The 20,067-nt window shown below is 45.5% G+C and overlaps 1 protein-coding gene across 1 annotated transcript in view; it reads left to right on the top strand.

Annotated features, from left to right (window-relative positions):
* Positions 1-20,067, top strand: part of LOC126022093 (putative tetratricopeptide repeat protein 41) — a 60,107-nt gene that overhangs the window by 21,905 nt on the left and 18,135 nt on the right. Inside the window, 9 exon segments of the mRNA XM_049782949.1 lie at positions 222-355; positions 1,359-1,803; positions 6,405-6,458; positions 6,461-6,556; positions 6,559-6,642; positions 8,529-8,628; positions 12,610-12,774; positions 17,076-17,133; positions 18,198-18,375. Of these exon segments, the coding sequence (XP_049638906.1) occupies positions 222-355; positions 1,359-1,803; positions 6,405-6,458; positions 6,461-6,556; positions 6,559-6,642; positions 8,529-8,628; positions 12,610-12,774; positions 17,076-17,133; positions 18,198-18,375 (1,314 nt within the window).

The raw sequence follows: 20,067 nt of genomic DNA, 5'->3' as shown, positions 1-20,067 counted from the left end.
AAGAATTGGGGCTCCCCCTAGCAGGACGCCCCTCAGGCCACTCACTTCTGCTACTATGGCCCTGCTGCTTGCTTTGATAAAGGACTCTTGCTCACCAGCACTATGGAACCTGCTACTCTGCCCCAGGGCTGCTGGACAGCTAGTCATGCTCAGAGCTGCTGTCACTGCTGCCCCCTGTGGGTGATGCGAGTCAGCAGCCGAGCTTGTCTTTGCTCTTAGTGCTCTGCTGAAAATGGATATTTTTGACGAGAACACAAAAGTCTTGTTCATTGCTTCCATCAGCTCAAGACCGAGCATCCTTGTCCTCAATAGAGTCGAAGAACTGACAGGCAGTTATGGGATTTCGGGGCAGAAGGTAAAACTCTTTGTTGCTTTCTTGGGGGCAGCAGCCTAGGCTGCCTCTAGTGGTGCTCAGGGGCCAATCCTGGCTCTGTGCTCAGGAGAGGCCCTGGTGTGTGTGTGTGGGAAGCTTGGGATGTGTGGTGCCTGGGATGCAGCCCCGGACCTAGCGTGGATTAGTGATTTCAATTCACTGCCTCGCTATTTGAGTTATCACTAATCCCCTTACCCCCACCTGACTTCCTGAACTCCAGCTGAGCATGGAAACCACCCACAACATCCTCTTTGAGCCCCTTCTGCTGCAATGACCAGAGCCCACAGTTGGTCACAGTGGTAGAGCCCTTGTTTGGGGGCTCATACTCCTTAGTTGGGGTGTTTTGTGCATTCTGGGGCACAGCGTGTGCCTGGCATGGGTTAACCAGAGATTACATGCTTTCTTGGGGTCTGGGGGACCCCAACAGCAAACTGAGAGGATTACAGTCAGACATGTAGGAGTGTGGGGTTTGTGTGTATGTCTGGGGATGTATGGGGAGTGTATGGTGTGGTACATATAGAGTATATGTGGGTATCTGAATGGGTTTGGGGAGTGTGTGGTGCATGTGGGGTACATGTGGAGTATATGTGGGTATATGTGGGTTTGGGGCATGTGTGGGATGTTTATATGGGGATGTGTGTGTAGTGGGATACAGGTATGTGTCTGGATCACAATGTGGGTTGTATAAGATGTGCTGTATGTGGAGTGTGTGTGTGTGCGTGTAGGACAGGGTGTGTGGGTATGTGTGGAGAGTATGAAGTGGGGTGTTTATGTCTGGAATATGGGGTGTGTTGTGTCTAAGGTGGTGTGTGTGTCTGTCTGTCTGAAGTGTGGGGTGAGGTGCCAGATCAGACTCAGCCTCACTGCCTAATAATCGAAAACAAAGGCCTTTGCCACTTCCAGCCCACCCTCAGATTTGGAACATCTTTTTGCCTCAGCTGCTTGGAACATCTTTTTTGCCTCATCTGCCTTGACTCTCCATCAGGTAAGAGACTTTTCCTGGCTGCCAAGCTTGCTCTTCCCCAACTGCAAATTGATCCTGAGCACTGTCTCCTCCAGCCTCTCCGGCAGGGCGCTGTGCACGCGCCCAGATGTGAAGGTGGTGGAGATCATGCACCCCTGGAGCAAGGAAGCCAGAACGAGCATTTTTAGGCAGCATTTTATCACCCCTAGCAACAGCTCCCCCTTCTGCCTGTACCGGCAGATTCTGAAGAGGAAATCCAACCTCAACACTCTGAAACGTGCCATCCTGAGCACGGAGCTGGGTGAATGCCACATCTACTGGGACGATCTGCAGTGTCTGAAGCAGTTTCTGGACGCAGGTTCCATGCAGGAGCTCTGGGAACTGGTTCTGAAACGCTAGATTGAAGACTATAGTTGGACGGTTGAGCCCCAGAAGGAAACTGCAGATGCAGAGACTTTAGGAGAAAGTATGTTTGTGCGTGTCATGACAACTTGGCTTCAAACTGCAAAGCACTGATGGGTGAGGAAGGCAGGGGCTGAGTAAATTTGCAGCAGGATCACAGGGATTTGGGATCCCAGTCCTAGCCTAGGAAATCAAATTTCTGTGGTTGTTTTGGGGCCATTCCCATTGGTGCTCTGGGCTGTCCCCTAGCTCTGTTCTCAGGAGTGTCTCCTGGCAGTGCTCTGGAGAACCTGTATGGTACTGGGGATCAGGATTAAAACCTGGCTCAGCGTTCACCCCCTGATTTCTCTCTAAAATCAGTTTTTTTGGGGGGGAGCTATCATTTCTCACTGTAGTTTTCGGTTCACTCTAGGGCTGTATCTAGGATACACGCACCAGACGTGGCTTTTGCCTTCCTGGTGCAGTGTCTAATTTTCCTCTCAAGAATTATCTGCCAAAAGGCTCGTTCAGAGAAGTCAATTATTGACCCTTTGTGTGGATTATTGGCTATAATTCTAACACGGCTGTGACATTACATTTTCTCTTTACTATTATTTATTTGAATTTTGTCTCTTTTTCCCACTACAGAAATTCGGCCTTAGCTATCTTGCAGTCATTAAAGGAATTTCAGTACCAAAGCAAGCTGTTAAAAGTTCCCTGCTGGCTTAGCATATTTGCAACTTAAAGTCCAGCCAGCTCTTTCTTTCTGTCAGCCTTCTCACTTCCAAAGGCCAAGTCAGAACATAACATCTTCAAGACAATGGTCTTCTCTCCCTGCTTTTGAGCTTCAAAGCAGAATGATTTCTGTCTTGGGAACTCTCCTTGTCACTTTGAATACCTGCTTGAAAACAGGTTTGGTCAGTGTAGAATTGGATTATTTCACTAGGTATAATTATTGTATCCCTTTCTTTAGTGTTATTCTCTTTCTATTACCAGATCACAGGAAGTGGGTCTTTACCCCTTAGCTAGAATACTATTTCCCTCAGGTTAAGAATATTTTGTTATTGGGGCCGGGCGGTGGCGCTGGAGGTAAGGTGCCTGCCTTACCTGCGCTAGCCTAGGAGACGGACCGCGGTTCGATCCCCCAGCGTCCCATATGGTCCCCCAAGCCAGGAGCGACTTCTGAGCGCATATAGCCAGGAGTAACCCCTGAGCGTCACCGGGTGTGGCCCAAACCCCCCCCCCCAAAAAAAAAAAAAAAAGAATATTTTGTTATTAGAAGTAGACCTCCGCATGTGCCTGGGGCATCTTGGCCCGGCCTAGGGTAGGGGGGCTCGGACCTGGGTCACCCGACCCCCCCTCTCCCCCTTTCCTCCGGATCTCCAGGTGGGTTCCAGGGAGGAGCTCATGGGGCACCCTGGTTTTTCCCCACTCCCAGGCCGCCTACAGAGGCTGGCCTAGGCTGGGGCTTGAGCTCCCTCCTGCAGGCCTGGGAGGGTTTTTCTCCCTTCCTGGAGCAGAATTTCTAGCCGGCATGGGCCGTTCCCGGGCAGACCTCCGCATGTGCCTGGGGCATCTTGGCCCGGCCTAGGGTAGGGGGGCTCAGACCTGGGTCACCCGACCCCCCTCTCCCCCTTTCCTCCGGATCTCCAGGTGGGTTCCAGGGAGGAGCTCATGGGGCACCCTGGTTTTTCCCCACTCCCAGGCCGCCTACAGAGGCTGGCCTAGGCTGGGGCTTGAGCTCCCTCCTGCAGGCCTGGGAGGGTTTTTCTCCCTTCCTGGAGCAGGATTTCTAGCCGGCATGGGCCGTTCCTGGGCAGACCTCCGCATGTGCCTGGGGCATCTTGGCCCGGCCTAGGGTAGGGGGGCTCGGACCTGGGTCACCCGACCCCCCTCTCCCCCTTTCCTCCGGATCTCCAGGTGGGTTCCAGGGAGGAGCTCATGGGGCACCCTGGTTTTTCCCCACTCCCAGGCCGCCTACAGAGGCTGGCCTAGGCTGGGGCTTGAGCTCCCTCCTGCAGGCCTGGGAGGGTTTTTCTACCTTCCTGAAGCAGGATTTCTAGCCGGCATGGGCCGTTCCTGGGCAGACCTCCGCATGTGCCTGGGGTATCTTGGCCTGGCCTAGGGTAGGGGGGCTCGGACATGGGGCACCCTGGTTTTCCCCACTCCCAGGCCGGCTACAGATGTTGGCTTAGTGGGTGGAGTTTGATCTGGGGGGTGGCAGATAGCTGCTCAGATATACTTAGGCAGCCACTGGCAATTTCATACCAGTCTTCATTTTGCAAACCGCGCGGGGGCTAGCGCCCCCGAGCGAACATATACTCCCCCCAACCATTAGTACTGCAGATTTACCCTTCTTAACCCTAGTAACATACAGTTCTAATCTCTGACCAAAGACATACAGTAGATCTAACAAAACCCAGAGCTATCTAGAAGGACATATTGAACACATATTGAACACATATATCTTTTGAATATTTTATGGGTATTTTCTTTAACTGCTGTAACTATATATTCTTCTACCATGATGTTTCTAGCCACTTTTCATCTTGTCTTTTCTTTGTAAGCTGTTCAGTAAGGATTGTTGGTGGAACTGTCCCTCAGTTTGATGCCTATGATTGAACTATATCATGGAAATTGCTGATCTTGTTCCTATTGCCTCCAGATGCACCAATAACGCTTCATGGCATTGATTCTTGTTTGCATAGACACATTAAAATGGGAAAACACTATACATACAGATAATTTCTTATCTAATAAATCTCAGTACAATGTACCTTACACCCTGAACATTGATATGATGAGCTGGCACAGGCCTCAGTAGAATGGGCATCCTCCATTGATGCTGGAACCAGGCAAGCTATCAACAAAACATCCAAGGTCTTTTATAGCAACAGCTGGAAGCAGTCGTCTACCAGGAATGACACTACCAAGGGTCTGACATTGACCTCCTAAAAAGAGACTTCCATTTACACTGAGAAGACTTGATAACAACAATGACCTGCTCTACAGGACATGGTTCTCTCTATTGCCCCTTAAGTGTGAGGTGAAACGAGAGGATGCTCTGCACCATCCTGACTGCAATATGGGATATGCAGACTCCAGGATCTTTAATACAGAAGCATGATACCAACAACAGAGACTATGTGAGGAATGGAGGTATATTGCCACTACAGACGATGACTTGGATTGGACAAACTAGTTTGCCTGGAGCCTAGAGTCAGTCCTGTGCCAGGAAACGTCAGGGGTAGGGTCTCCTTGTATTTAGACCATAATTTTTCTTTCCATGTCCCTTATATTTTGGTGGGCCTATGCAAACAAATGCCACTCTAATACCATTTTTACTATGTTCCCTTGACTCCAATCCTTAAGAAAAACAACCCACTAAACTGTTGAGGTTAACTTAAACTAGTAAGCATGTGCATGAAATTAGATAAATGTACTTCGCCCTCAATGTTTAAGGAGTTAAATAAGTCTAATGTCTTTAGATTATATTGTGTGCTGCTAAGAAATAGTATGTACTACAACTGGGGATTTGAGGGACAAAGTAATTGTATTGTACATGGGTTCAGTTTTGTTTTTCTTTTTTTTTTTTTTTTTGGTTTTTGGGCCACACCCGGTAACGCTCAGGGGTTACTCCTGGCTATGTGCTCAGAAGTTGCTCCTGGCTTGGGGGACCATATGGGACACCGGGGGATTGAACCGCGGTCCGTCCAAGGCTAGCTCAGGCAAGGCAAGGTACCTTACCTTTAGCGCCACCACCCGGCTCCCAGTTTTGTTTTTCTTAATGTTCTTTGGCTGAAAGTTCAAGGCTGGGATATCATCGATGGGACTACCGAGAATTTTGTTTATGGGTGATTGTGCTTCCACTGTAACTTTAACCTGTCCTCTTTCTTTGCATCTTTGTTGTCATAATTAAAATAAAAAAAATAAAAAAAAATAAAGAAAAGCAGTCCCAACCCCCTTACCCATTTAAAAAAAAAAAAGAAGTAAACCAGGATTTCTGCCATCCCTTAATTTACACCAGTAATGACACCTAAGGCCAGGAACTTCTTTGATATGTAAGAATTTAGTCTTCCTTTTATCCTCTAACTCCTAACTGAAACCTATTTTATTCTAGGTTACTAAACACCCTAAGCTATGTGTATTTGTTCTGAAATCAAACAATGTACATTGCATTCTTTTCATGTTATGACTGCCTCTCTTTTCCCTTTGTATACTCCATTGCCTGTAGATTAAAATTTGTCACACTCTTGCCAGAGATGTGTTGACCCCACACATACTGCGTGTGGTATTATTATTTTATATTTCATATTCGTCCACTTTGTGTTTGCACTTATTCCCAGTGAGAGTTTATCTGACCCACTAAGGTTTTGCTTAGGGACACAAACACGTCCGCAGCACTGGAGCAGTGAATGTGGGTAGCTGGCTCCACGGGTCTGTGGACACTGGGCAGGCTGTCAGTGCTACCCTGAACCCCTCACTCGCCTGTGCCTGGAGGAGGAGCTTGGACAGTGCTTGGCTGTATGTGTGCCCGTGGACAGGCTGTGAGATGGGCCCTGGTGTCAGCCTCTCTGACTCTGTCTTGTGGTCAGTGCCCCTTGTAGGGTGATGGGAGGGACCAGGCTGGCTTGACAGGAGTAAGGTTGGGCCCCTGAGCATTGAGCCTTCCTTTCCACTGCCTAGGGCCAGACAACTGGGTGGCCAGTGCCCTGAGTCTGCTGTGTCTCTCACACTGTGGCTGACAGAGGAAGAGATCTTCCAGCTCCTGGCCATGCTGGGCTACAGGGATGAGCACAGAGTGACTACGCTGCACTGGGCTGCCTTTGCAACGACAGCTGACAGTGGGTACGGGAGAAGCCCAGTGGGGTCTTCTACTTCCAGCACCAGACCCTGTGTGCTGCTGTGGAGCAGAAAATTCTGGGTAAGCGGGAGCTGGGGTTGGGCCTGAGTCACCCACCAAAGGCATGCTTGGAGTCATGAGCTGGCATTTGTTGGGTGGAAATGGGTGCATGACATGATACTGGGAACTGAACTCCACTCCCACTTGGCCAAGAGTGATGGACTCAGCAGAGACCTCAGGGCCTCTCTATTCTGGGGGAGCCACAGAGGTAGGTGGTGGTGGTCACCATTATCTGGCTGCTTGGCCAGAAGACCAAGTTCCAAACTAGATGCCCTTTTCCTTGTCTGGGGTACCTAGTGTGCTATGATGGCCCTAGAACAGTTGAGTTTGCATTCCAAGTGCCCGTCTCTTTTCTGGAAACATCCCTACCATTTCTCCTTGTAATGTGCTCCTTAAGCCAGCCTGGTTTCCAGCCCAGGTTGGGCATGAGGAACCAGCATGGTATGGTGAAAGGCAGGGGGAGTCCTCAACACAAGAGACTCCAGTTTCAGCTTTCTCACATCTTGGCTGATGACCATAACCCACCCTGGAGCCAGCCCCTCATTCCTCTCTGGGGATGGGGGGCAGGAGAATCTTTCTTCTTCCTGAACTTCAGTATGGGTCAACTCAGAGGATGTAGCAGTGGCCCTCTCTGTCCTGAGGAATTACTTGTGTTTATTGTGGGGGATCAATTCCAGGGCCTCCCGCATGTAAGGCAAAAGCTCTACTGCTGAGGGGCGAGAGTCATAGCATAGCAGGTATGCTTTATATGTAGCTGATCTGGGTTCCATCCTCGACATTCCCATATGGTTTCATGAGTCCTGTCGGAGTGATCCTAGAGCACAGGAGTAAGCTCTGAGCACTGCTGTGTGTGGCCCCCAAAACAAACACAACCAACAACACACACACACATACTAAGAGCTCTATTGTCAGATACCCCCAGTCCTGGAACATCTTGCTCTATGATGCACTTTGCTTTTTTGTGCTTTGTAAATGCTGGAGGGATGTGAAAATGTGGTTTCCAGAGGGAGAGAAAATCAGCGGAGGCCTGAGAGGATTATGGATGGTGGATGTGCAGAGAATGTGGATGGTGGGTGTGGAAAGGGTGTCCTAAAAATAAGTCCTAAAAATATTGTGAGCTAAGTCTATGGAAAACTATGAAGGCTATGGCTACCCAAGTGAAGAAAGTCTGGATGCCATTTTCTGATGGCCTGGTTCACATCTTGGAAATTCTTGCACTGTTTTTAATTTTTGCATTACTGGAATAGTTATGGTGACTATTGGTCATTAATTTTCTTGGCAACTTCCTTAGTGGCCCTGGGATGGTCCCACACAGGCCTGGGTACAGTGCTAGGACCTGATGGTCCAGTGGGACAGGCCACTAGCACCATAACCTTGAGTTGGGGGGGGGTCAGGCAGTGCTAAGAATCTGACTCAGCAGGGCCAGAGAGATAGCATGGAGGTAAGGCATTTGCCTTTCATGCAGGAGATCATCAGTTTGAATCCCAGCATCCCATATGGTCCCCCGTGCCTGCCAGGAGCAATTTCTGAGCCTGGAGCCAGGAATAACCCCTGAGAACTGCCAGATGTGACCCAAAAACCACACACACAAAAAAATTTTGACTCAGCCCCTGCCTCTGGGTACTTTCTCCAGCTCTTTGAGTCATCTCCCTTGTCCAGTGGCTACTAATTAATTTTTTCCTAATTTTTACTATAACACCTTTGTTTATATAGATATATTTGTTTATATAGATATAACAGATAACTTCTGTCCTACAGCTTCAGTTGGACTTCAGTGAATCCTACTTCAGGGAGTGGGCACTAAACAGATCAGCGTGTGAGAAAATATTGAAGAAATGATGACCACACAAGAATGTATGGGATCACACATTCTGGCAAGTGCGTGATGACTTTAATCTCCATGCTAGGAGTATTTAAATGGAAAAATGACAGTCTTAGGCATGAAAGGAGTTTCTGCATTGACGAAGAGCAAAAGTTTGGAAAAACAGAAACATTAACAGTAGACCTGTTAGTATATACATATCAGTCTAACTAATAAGGCTGCTCAGGTGAAAAGGATCTTACTTATCTAGGAAGTCTGAGTTAGAAAGGAAAATAGGGGCCCGGAGAGATAGCACAGCGGCGTTTGCCTTGCAAGCACCCGATCCAGGACCAAAGGTGGTTGGTTCGAATCCCGGTGTCCCATATGGTCCCCCGTGCCTGCCAGGAGCTATTTCTGAGCAGACAGCCAGGAGTAACCCCTGAGCATCGCCGGGTGTGGCCTAAAAACCAAAAAAAAAAAAAAAAAAAAAAAGGAAAATAGTAAAACAAAAGGTGAAACTGCTTGGCTGCTATTTGGGAGCTGAGCCAGGGATGACAGGCTCTGCGACTAGCAGTAAAAAAGTTACTTCTGAGTTAGCAGAGAGCTAGGTCAGAGAAATGTAAGTTTTGTACCTAGCTAAGAGTTTAATGACTCAGAGCTAAGTTCCTGATTTGGCTTTTAGATATAAATAGGGTTGACAGAGAGAAGAAAATTGTCTTAATTTTTTTTTTTGCACTGATAATTCTCTGGGCAAAATAATTTGACTGAGGCCAAATATACAAGGATAAATTAATATTTGCACCAAATAATATGAAGGGAATATGATGTCAGTACCATGACATGAAGTTCAGAAATATCTCTTTAGGAATTCCTCAACTCTCTATGCAGGGGTAAAGTTTCTGCAGCAGGCTTTTTGAGGAATCCCCTGGGGTTTTCTCAGTTCTCCGCACCAAGAAAATTCGGGGATACATCTGGAGGGCCTACTGAATCCTCCTTAATGGAGATGCCTATGCATGGCCCGACACACCTTGATTTACCAAGTTGTTCATAATACAGTTGTCTCAGGCATTAAATTTTCAAACTAATTCCATCACCAGTGTGATCTTCCCTTCACCAGTGTACCCAGTTTCTCACCCCTCACCCTAGCCTGCTTCCATGCAGGCACACACATTTACTTCATACTGTTTGTTAGAACACAAAGGCAAATGGAAACATCAAAACTTGGATCAACACAGGTCAGTTTGAAATGATTGTCATAGCTCTCCATAGCGTTACTAATGTCACTGAGGATTTACTGGGCTGTGGTTGGTACTAATTGAGTCATCTGAATAATCTTCAGTGTTAGTATTGAGTATTTTTGTAGTGTCAACTATAACTATATCCTAAGAAGATAATGCTCTTTGTGGCTGCTCCATGCATTGGTTCCCAACTGTCCCTCTCCTCAGGACTCTCCATTCTCTACCCAGTATTGAAATAAGGCCAGTTCAAAAACCTTTCATGGCTTACCAGTGTTTAAGTAAAAGGAAGAGTTGTGTAGGTATCATAAATGTTACATATAGTATAACACAGTATATAATATATGGTATATATTATATTGTATACAATATATTTGTGATTGGTCAAACGTGGCAGATACATAATATATCTAATATAATATATACACATATGTATATAGACATAATATATGTATATAGTGTGTATAGATGAAGACTCACTTTTTGCTGAACCCCTGCTCTGTCCCAAGGCAGCCTGCTTATATTTGTCTGGAAAGTTCTACTTAAAACGAGCCTTATGCCAGAGGGCTCAGATTTATTGATTTTGTTCATTTGCTTGTTTTCGCCGGAAATTATCTGGTCTAATCTTTCCAGCGCTGAAGTGTATCTGAATTTAGTGACTCTCTCCGAAGCGTGTGCTGTGGTGCCCCCTGGTGGTAAGTCTGAGAACAAGCCATCTAACGGCTTAGAAACTTGCTGAGGCCCAGCTCCCTGTTGTGGTTGCTCTTCCCTGTCCGTGGCCAGCACAAAGGTCTCTTTAGCCTAGAGGACAGCCTCTAGTGGGCTCAGTGTGTATAGAGTTCCTGGACTTGTGAGTCACTTTCTGTGACTCCTGGGTGAACCTCTGCCAGGTACCCATAGAAACTTTAAAGTTTTTTTGGTTTTTGGGCCACACCCTGTGACGCTCAGGGATTATTCCTGGCTATGCGCTCAGAAGTTGCTCCTGGCTTCTTGGGGGACCATATGGGACGCCGGGGGATCGAACCGCGGTCCGTCCTAGGCTAGCGCAGGCAAGGCAGGCACCTTGTTTGTTTATTTCCAAGCCACCTGGTGCTTAGGGTTTAAACCTGACTCTGTGCTCAGGAGTTGATGCCAGGGATTCAAACCTAGCATGAGTTCAGTGTCAGGAAGGCAAACAGCTTATTTTTATTTATTAATTAATTAATCACTTTTTGGTTTTGGGGTCACATCTGATAGCGCTTAGGGGTTATTCTTGGCTCTATGCTCAGAAATCACTCCTGGCAGGCTCAGGGGACCATATGAGATGCTGAGATTCGAACCACCACCCTTCTGCGTCTAAGGCAAATGCCCTACCTCTGGCCCCGGAAAAACCTTTAATTCCTGAACTATCTCTTTGGCTCAGACTTTAAATATTTTGGATAAATGGAGCAAAATGGCTCATTACTGATGACAATAATAATGATGATAATGATGATGATGATGATGATGATGATGATTATGTCTTGAGGTCATACTCCATGGTTTACTCCTGGCAGTACTCAGGGGATCATATGGGATGACAGGGATCTAACCTGGTTGGCTGCAATTCAGTCCTGTATAAAGTATGAGTCATAGAAAAGTTGCAGAAAGGGGCCGGGAAGGTGGCGCTACAGGTTAGGTGTCTGCCTTGCAAGCGGATGGACCGCGGTTCGATCCCCCGGTGTCCCATATGGTCCCCCCAAGCCAGGGGTGATTTCTGAGCGCATAGCCAGGAGTAACCCCTGAGCATCAAACGGGTGTGGCCCAAAAACCAAAAAAAAAAAAAAAAAAAAAAAAAAAAAAAGAAAAAGAAAAGTTGCAGAAAGAATTCAGGAAGGTGAGGCTGGAGCAATAGCACAGTGGTAGGGCCTTTACCTTGTATGCGGCCGTCCCGGGAGAGACCAGCATATCATATGGTCCCCAAACCTGTCAGGAGCCATTTCTGAGCACAGATCCAGGAGTGACCCCTGAGTGCCACTAGGTGTAGCCCCCAAAACAAAACAAAACAAAATAAAGAATGCAGGAAGGAGGCTGATTGTACATCAGGTATGATACTTGCCTTTCATGCATCTGACTCTGGTTTGATCCCCAACATTCCATATGGCCCCCAATCACTGCCAGGAGAAATGCCTGAGTTCAGAGCCTGAAGTAAAACCTGGGCATTGCCTGGTGAGGCCCAAAACAACAACAACAACAACAATATTACAAAAGAATACAGGAAGGTATTCAGGGTCCCTCTAGCCCTCATACTCCTTTTAAAATGTTATTTTTATTGAGGAAATGATTTACAAAGTTATTTATGATTGAATTTCAAGCATACAATGTTCAAAGACCAATCCTTTCACCAGTGTTCAGTCATTGACCTTTTTTCTCTTTTAGATCTTTTGGTTAAAACTTTAATTCAAGATAGTTGCAACAGAGGGCAGAATTGTGTAAGAGATTTATTTAAACTAACCTATTTCATCCTGCCAAAAAATTGCCCCTTATACAAATTATAGAAGTACATGGGTAGAAGTATAGAAAAGTCTTTTAACTTTTGTTCTGGCTTTTGACATTTGCACACTAATATTTAAAATCAGTATAGCTGTTTTACTTTCTATTTTTTTTATTTATTTTTTAAACTTTATTTATTTATTGGTTTTTGGGTCACATTCGGCAGCACTCAGGCATCACTCCTGGCTCTGCACTCAGAAATTGCTCCTGGCAGGCTGGGGGACCATATGGGATGCAAGGAATCGAACCAAGTCCCTTCAGGATCGGCTGCATACAAGGCAAACTCCCTACGACTGTACTACTCTCTGGCCCCAATATAGCTGTTTTTCATGTCATAGCTTAAAACACTTGGTAATGTATATAATATAATACAATGAGAGCAAAGTTCTGATTTGGTTGAGAGAAATAACTGAATATAAATTTTGTGTTGTGCTCATGTAGCAAGATGATAAGTACTCTTCATTCCTTCCTTCAAATGCCTTGGATTATTTCATTTTCTTATATATTGGTGCTGGAAAGCAGGACTTTCGAGGTTACCAATATGGACAAATGCCGATTACTATTCTTCATTGGGAAATTTTTGAAGTTTCTGGGCAAGTTTCTGAAGTAGATCTGTTCTTGAATGTCGAGAAAATATTATTAGAGCAGGTAAAGTGAGAAGAGATTGAAGGTCATTCCTTCAGATGGTTTTCATTTTCTTTGCTCCTTGACAGTTTATTCACAAGTAGACTGTCAGTTTATTATGCTTATCTGAAAGGAGACTGATTTTAATTTATGCCCCTAACTACATATTAATGAACCATCACCAAAATGTGGTAGTATTCATGAAAGAATCAATATCAATAGATATAATTTAGATATGGGGAATTAAAAAAGCAATGCTCATATTTTAAGAAGAGAACTAGATTAGCACATTGAAATTAATAAAGTTTAGCCAAAGATTTAGCTATCCTGTGCTTATATTACTTTACTTTCTAAATAGGAATTTAAAATTTTTTATGGTAAGGAGTATAACTTGTAATTAATATAGTTAATAGAGTAAGCTGATTGAAGTTTTAAAAACTCTTTTTAGGGGCCAGAGAAATAATACTGTGGGTAGGACTTGCTTTCCATGCAGCTGACCTGGGTTTGATCCCTGGCATACCATATGGTCCCCTGAGCCTTGAGTCAGGAGCATTTCCAGGTTTGGCCCCAAAGCCAAAATAAATAACTAAATAAAAACCATTTAAAAATTGATTGAGAAAAAATTGATTGAGGAGAGGTCGGAGAGATAGCACAATGGTAAGGCATTTGCCTTGCATGTGGCTGACCCAGGACTGATCCTGGCATTCTATATGGTACCCTTAGCCTGTCAGTAGCGATTTGAGTGCAGAACCCCTGAGCACCACTGGATGTGGCCCAAAAAACAAAAAAACTTTTGATTGCATGCCAAGGCATACCTAAGCTTTTAGGGGGGCTCAGCCCACCAGATGTATCCTCAGATTTTCCTGGTGGTAGAACAAATTTAACCCCCATGGGGTTCCTCAAAAGGCCCGCTGTGGATGCCATTTTCCCCTGCGTGGATGGTTGAGGAATTTCCAAAGAGACGCCTGGCAGTACATTTTCAGCCAGTATTTGACTATCTCTCCTTTGTATATATCAGGCAAAATAATGGCCTCTATCAAATAATTTGGCTCAGAAATTCCAGCACCAAAGATATTTGAGACTCTTTTTTCTGGATATAGTCATCCCTAAAAGCTAAGACAATTTTTCTCTCTTTTTCAAACATGTCCTTTGCAGCTGCAGTTTCTGGTAATCAAGGGCGTAACCAGAATGCAGATCTTGACTATTGACCCTCCTTTAGAAAAAGGGAAACTCATTTTTGGGGATTTGGCTCCTCCCTTAACTTAACCTCTAAAACAATAGAGTCTAGCTTAGAAAGATCACGTTTCTAGATATTTCCTACTTTCTCCTAATCCTGATTTTACATTTGAAGTAAGCTTGCAAAGAGTTACCTTGAGTTGTGACCTTTTCATTTGTAACCTAGAATTTTTACAGTCACACCCATAGTTTAGGTATTGTTACTGTTGTACTATGCTTTATAATTATAATTATTCTTTACCTCTGGCTAATTTTACCCCTATAAATTCCCCTGCTCAAAAAATTAAACTTGTTGCACTCCTGCCAGAAATGTGTTGACCCCACATACTCTGTGTGGTTTCATTTATTTCATATTTCATATCGGCCGCTCCTGCTCTTGCTTTCCTCTCGTGAAGTGCTATGACCCACGAGAGTTGCTGAGATGCAACACGTCTGCAGCAATTGAGATACCGATTTACGATACTGTTAATGATGGTGCTGTGCACATAATAGGAACACTACACCCATCACCAATGTACCTATACTCTTCCCTCCCCAAAGGTCCCCAGTGCCCCTCTCTTTTAAATCCAAACTTCTGAGCTCAGTTGTGTGAATCTGCTATCCCACTGTATTGTCTTTGGCCCTTTATTGCTGCCTTGTTGTGTATCTTTAAGTTCCACATATGAGAGATTCTATATTTAACAAGTTCCCTTCACTCAGCATGATATCTTCTAGTTCCATTCTTGTCACAGAAAATTATGTAATTTTGACCTTTCTTATGTATGTCACTTTTTGGTTTTGTTTTTGGGCTACATCGAACAATGCTTAGTGGCTACTCCTGGTTCTGCATTCAATAATCATTCCTGGAGGTGCTCCAGGAACTATGCCTTAACTTCTTGATCTATTCATTCATAGTTGGGCATTTGATTTATTTCCATATCTTGGGTGTTGTACTATGTACTGTCATGGGCATTGATGTGCACATATAGTATTGAATTAATTTTTTTGATGTGTTATGGGGATAGGGGATAGGTATAATCCTATGGGAGTTCTATGAAATGGGCGATTTTGGTTTTGCTAAATACAATGAAAGTTTCACTGCATAACTATGATTAGGTGAACATTTAAGTTGCTTTTAAGAAAATAAAATTTTTATTTATTCTATTAAAGTTGTGTACCCAAAGTATAACCCACTATAAAGATTTTATTTTTGTTTTGTTTTGATTCTTTTTGATCTATACCTAACAGTGCTCAGGCCTTACTCCTGGCTCTGTGCTCAGCGTTCACGCCTTTGGTGTTCCCAGGGGGACCATATCTGGTGTTGGAGATCCAACTGGGGTTGGGTGCGTGCAAGACAAATGACTTCACATTTACTCTTCCACTAGCCCAGAGCTGAATTTATTTGAACCAAAGATCTTGCAGTTTTTATAGTGCCTCTACTACCACTCCCCCATTCACTGCTCTGTTTTTTTGGTGGGAGGACTCTGTGGTGCTCTGGCTTACTTCTGGCTCTGCAGTCAGAGATCACTACTGACATCGCTTGGGGGACACTATGGCATACTGGAGAAGGCAACAACCCTGCCTGCTGTACTATAACTCAGGCTCAAGGAAATCCTCTTAGGGCTTCTTAAGCAAGACCCTGCATGCCTGAGGTCATTGGCTTACCCACCAGGTTCTGTTTCCTTCATGTTCTAGCCTAAGATTGTGCCACAAAGATGCTGGATTAACCAATAAATAATTTTAAACTCATGAACTTCCCTCTAGTCCTTAGAAGCAGGCTTGAAGCAGTGAGCTAGGCCTAGCTGTACAATGCTTTGCTGGGGCAGGAGCAAATAGTACATTGGGTAGGGCATTTGCCTTGCATGTAGCAACCCATGTTTGATCCTTGGCATTGATTATGGTCCCCTGAGCTTACCAGGAGTGATTCCCAAAATCCCTTGAGTATCCCAAAAGTGCTTTGCTTACTGCTGTGGGAGCTTGAAGGCTTTTGAACTGCTGACTCAGGGAGTTCTGCCTATTGAGGATTCTAAAATCTGTCTCAAGAAGCTGTTAACAGGAACAGGTTAGAAAGATCATATACCACCTAAGGCACTCAGTCTCATCTTCCAGACTAGAGGCTATTTTGTTTTCTCTGTCCACCTAGCTGAGACCCAGGTTAAAGATAAGAGAATCTGACTGGAAGGTATTTGGAAAATACTTTTATCTTTCTGGCAATCCAGTCCAAAGAGTGTCTTGTGGGATAACTGGAATATCTCTTCATCAGCATCCCCCTACAATTATGTCTCTAAGAAAATACCTTTGATTCGCTTAGCTCAGCACGGCTCGAATCTGCTAATTCCCGCATCCCACCAGCCAGCACTCACTGAGGAGGATTTGGTTGGCCTGAGCAACTTGTGCAAGGCGTGGGTGACAGCTGAGAGCGAGACAGAGTTTCTGGCCCTATGGAGGTCCCTCTAGTAGGCTGGGGGCAAGGGTGGAGATGCCATACCGGTCATTGTTGGCATTTGTGAAATTCAGGCTCGAGGGGGACTGTGCCTTTCTCCTGGGGGGCGGTAAGGTTTCCTTATCCAAAGAGAATTTCCCCCCTAGAGGTGTCTGCCTCCTGATTCCAGTCTCAGACTAGATCTGCAGCTTTTCTTTGGGACTAGCCATGAGGAAGACTATTTCAAGAATATTCTAGGTGCTGCCTGGAAGAGAAGTTTTCAAGCTGTTTTGGGCAACAACTCTGAAATACGCACCTCATATTCCTTCTTGAGGGGGAAGGTGTTGGGTTGATGCTGTCTGCCTTCCACGTAAATATGTGCCACCCTCGTCATTTCTTCAGATGAAGTCATTGGAAACTGTGGGGCTATAATTTTCTGAGGAGGGGGGCAGACAACATTCCCACCCTCTACCCATCAGGGTAATATCTGTCATCATGTTTGTTGTCCACAGTGAGTGGGAGGGGAACTCACAGAGGTCAGGTGCACCAGTGGACATTCTACTGTAGACCTTTCTCATCTGGAAAAGGTATCCTGCCCCAAAGGAAAGTGGTTCTCTGACTAAGAGGTGGGTCATACTCTTGGTAGAGGAGTGCCCTTCCTCTCCAGAGCTGCAATAGCAATGCAGAGAAGCATTCGGGACATGGTATTTGTCAGTGCTTCAAGCTCTTGTGTCTTTGCTGGTGCCAAGAGGGGCTCCAGGGGCTGCAGGTCTGGCTCAGACACCCCTGGCTCTCTGTCTTGCTCCCCATTGAGCTTGACTATTTTTAGGGGGGCACACCTGGTGGTGCTCAGAACTTTCTCCTAGCTCTGTGCTAGGGATCACTCTTGATGGTATTTGAGGGACCTTATGGAGTCCTGGGAGGTCAAACCCAGGTTGGTTCTGCGGCAAACAAAGCTCAGGGGTTACTCCTGGCTCTGTGCTCAGAAATCGCTCCTGGCAGGCATGGGGAACCGTATGGGATGCTGGGAATTAACTGGGGTTCATCTGGGGTTGGACACATGCAAGGCAAACACTCTACCGCTGTGCTGTCACTCCGGCACCTTGTTATTGTTGTTCTTGGTCACACTTGGCAGTGCTCAGGATTTATTCCTGACTGTGTGCTCAGGGATCACTCCTCACAGACCCACTGTATTCTCTATTCTCCCGGGGCTATTTTTTTCTTTTTTCTTTTTAATTTGTCTTTTGGGTCATATCTGACAATGCTCAAGAATTACTCCTGGCAGTGTTTTTTTTTTTTTTTTTTTGCATTTGGGCCACACCCAGCAGTGCTCAGGGATTAGTCCTGGCTCAGCATTTAGGAATCTAATTCCTTGAAGGCTCAAGGGACCATATGTGGTACCAGGAACTGAACCCAGCATGGCTCTGTACAAGGCAAGCACCCAATCATGTTGTCCTATCTTTAGCTCTATCTTGTTATTCTTTTTTTGTGGTTTTTGGGTCATACCCGGCAGTGCTCCTGGCAGGCATGGGGGACCATATGGGACGCTGGGATTTGAACCGATGACCTTCTGCATAAAAGGCAAACGCCTTACCTCCATGCTATCTCTCCAGCCCCTATCTTGTTATTCTTAACTTTGATATTTGGGGGTGGTGGTGGGAGGCTATGGTTGAGTCCCAGCAACCCTGGATCCTAGCCCTATTACAGCAGCAGCCACCATAGAAACCCGTGGGTCTGTTCAGATGTGACCACTTTCTCGGTTTTGCAGAGTCAGCCTGTGACAGAGATGCTTCTCAATATGCAGAACACGCTGGACAAGCTCTACCTGGACATCGGGATGGCCCAGGAGGGCTTCCATTATTTTGAGAAAGTACTGTCCAGCCCGAAGGGATTGTCATTCAGTAACTTCAAAGGCAAGAAAGAATTAGTAAAGCAGAAAGATAGGGTCCATGCTGCAGGGACCCTGTCAGTACTGGGTCCCATCCTCGGTTGAGCCTACCCACTGGAACAAAAGGAAGTGGTGGAGAAAGAGGGCTGGTTCACATAAAAAAAAAAAAAAAACATTGGGGTAAGTCAGAGAGATAGTACAGTGGGTAGAGCATATACCATATGGTCCCTGAGAACCACCAGTATGACCCCAAAACAAACAACACAAAAAATTGTGTCAACTTATCTTCAGGCTGAATGTTCCACCTGTCAGAACGGTAAGTGCTATGCTGCTGTGCCTCAGCGAGGCCACTCAGAACTGACACTAAGTCAAAAGTCTCCCTCTCCCCTCATCACTTTTGTGCTTTTGAACTCATGGCTTAGCCCTGTGGAGTGTATGTGTTGGGAGAGCCCCAGTTTTGTTTGTAGGAAGAGGTAAAAGTGGCCTAAGGAGACAGTCCAGCTGCAGAAACAGTGCCCAGAGCCATTTGTTTCCAGGGTCTCTTTACAATGTCCATGCAGGCCCTAGGGTGCTATTACCTCAGTTGCAAGAAAAATCTTAGCTGGGAGTGAGGGTGGGGTTGGCATCATCTGGTTTCTGTGCTGGGGTCCCTTTTGCTATGGAGAGAGATTGGATTGCAAGTGAGTGAGTGAGCAGAGGAAGACCAGGTATGGGACTGTCCTGCTCTCATGCTGCCATGAGATTCTGAATTACATAATGGAGGTGACCCTGGACCCATAAACAGAAATGAGGTCATGTTCATGTCATGAAAAGAAGCTACTGATTCCCTTGGTGGGTTTCTTCCTAATTAAGACTGAATTCCATAGCTCTGGATTACAGGTACTTTGTTTTAACTGCCAATAATACTTGGACAATACCTGCTGGGTATTTTCTTTCCATAACAAAGTGCTAGGAGTCTATATCATTGTCAGAATCTCACTAAAGTAGAAGATAATCAAAACCAAATATGGGGACTTTGCAGAGGGTATGTTTCCAAGGGAACTTGGAGTGGACACATGCAGGCGTGAGCTCTGGTGGTGTAACATCAGTGGTGGGTGGGTGCTTCACTGAAATGCCTCTTTTTTTCTCTCTCTCTCTTGTTTTTTTTTTTGGAAGGGGCACACACACGTGGTGCTCAGGGATTACACCTACTATGTACTGAGGGGTCACTTCTGGTGGCCCTTGGATAACCATATGCCATACATGACAGGGGTTAAATTGGAGTTAACAACACACAAGACTGGTGCCTTACCCATTACTCTAGCTCTCTGATACCCATCAATCTAATGTTTCTTGTGTCAGGTTTAAGCTTTCTGAAAAGTTCAGTTACCACAATGATGACAGGTGATACTGTGTCCATCGTCTTACACCTATTTATTTATTTATTTATTTATTTATTTATTTATTTATTTATTTTGTTTTTTGGGTCATACCTGGTGATGCTCAGGGGTTACTCCTGGCTCTGCGCTCAGAAGTTGCTCCTGGCTTGGGTTACCATATGGGATGCCAGGGGATTGAACCGCAGTCTGTCCTAGGTCAGCCATGTCTGGCCCCTCACACCCATTTATTGGTAGAACAGACTCAGAATTCATTGCCTTAGCTCCTTGCCCTGTACAAGTGTATATAACAAAAACCATTGTACCACTGGCCAATCATTAATTAAAATTTTGTTTTTGTTTTTTGGCCATACCCAGTGATGCTCAGGTATTAT

Source organism: Suncus etruscus, chromosome 11, assembly GCF_024139225.1.
Source record: "Suncus etruscus isolate mSunEtr1 chromosome 11, mSunEtr1.pri.cur, whole genome shotgun sequence".
Taxonomy (NCBI): domain Eukaryota; kingdom Metazoa; phylum Chordata; class Mammalia; order Eulipotyphla; family Soricidae; genus Suncus; species Suncus etruscus.
Note: the sequence above shows the minus strand (reverse complement) of the source record. Positions and strands in the feature narration are given on the sequence as shown.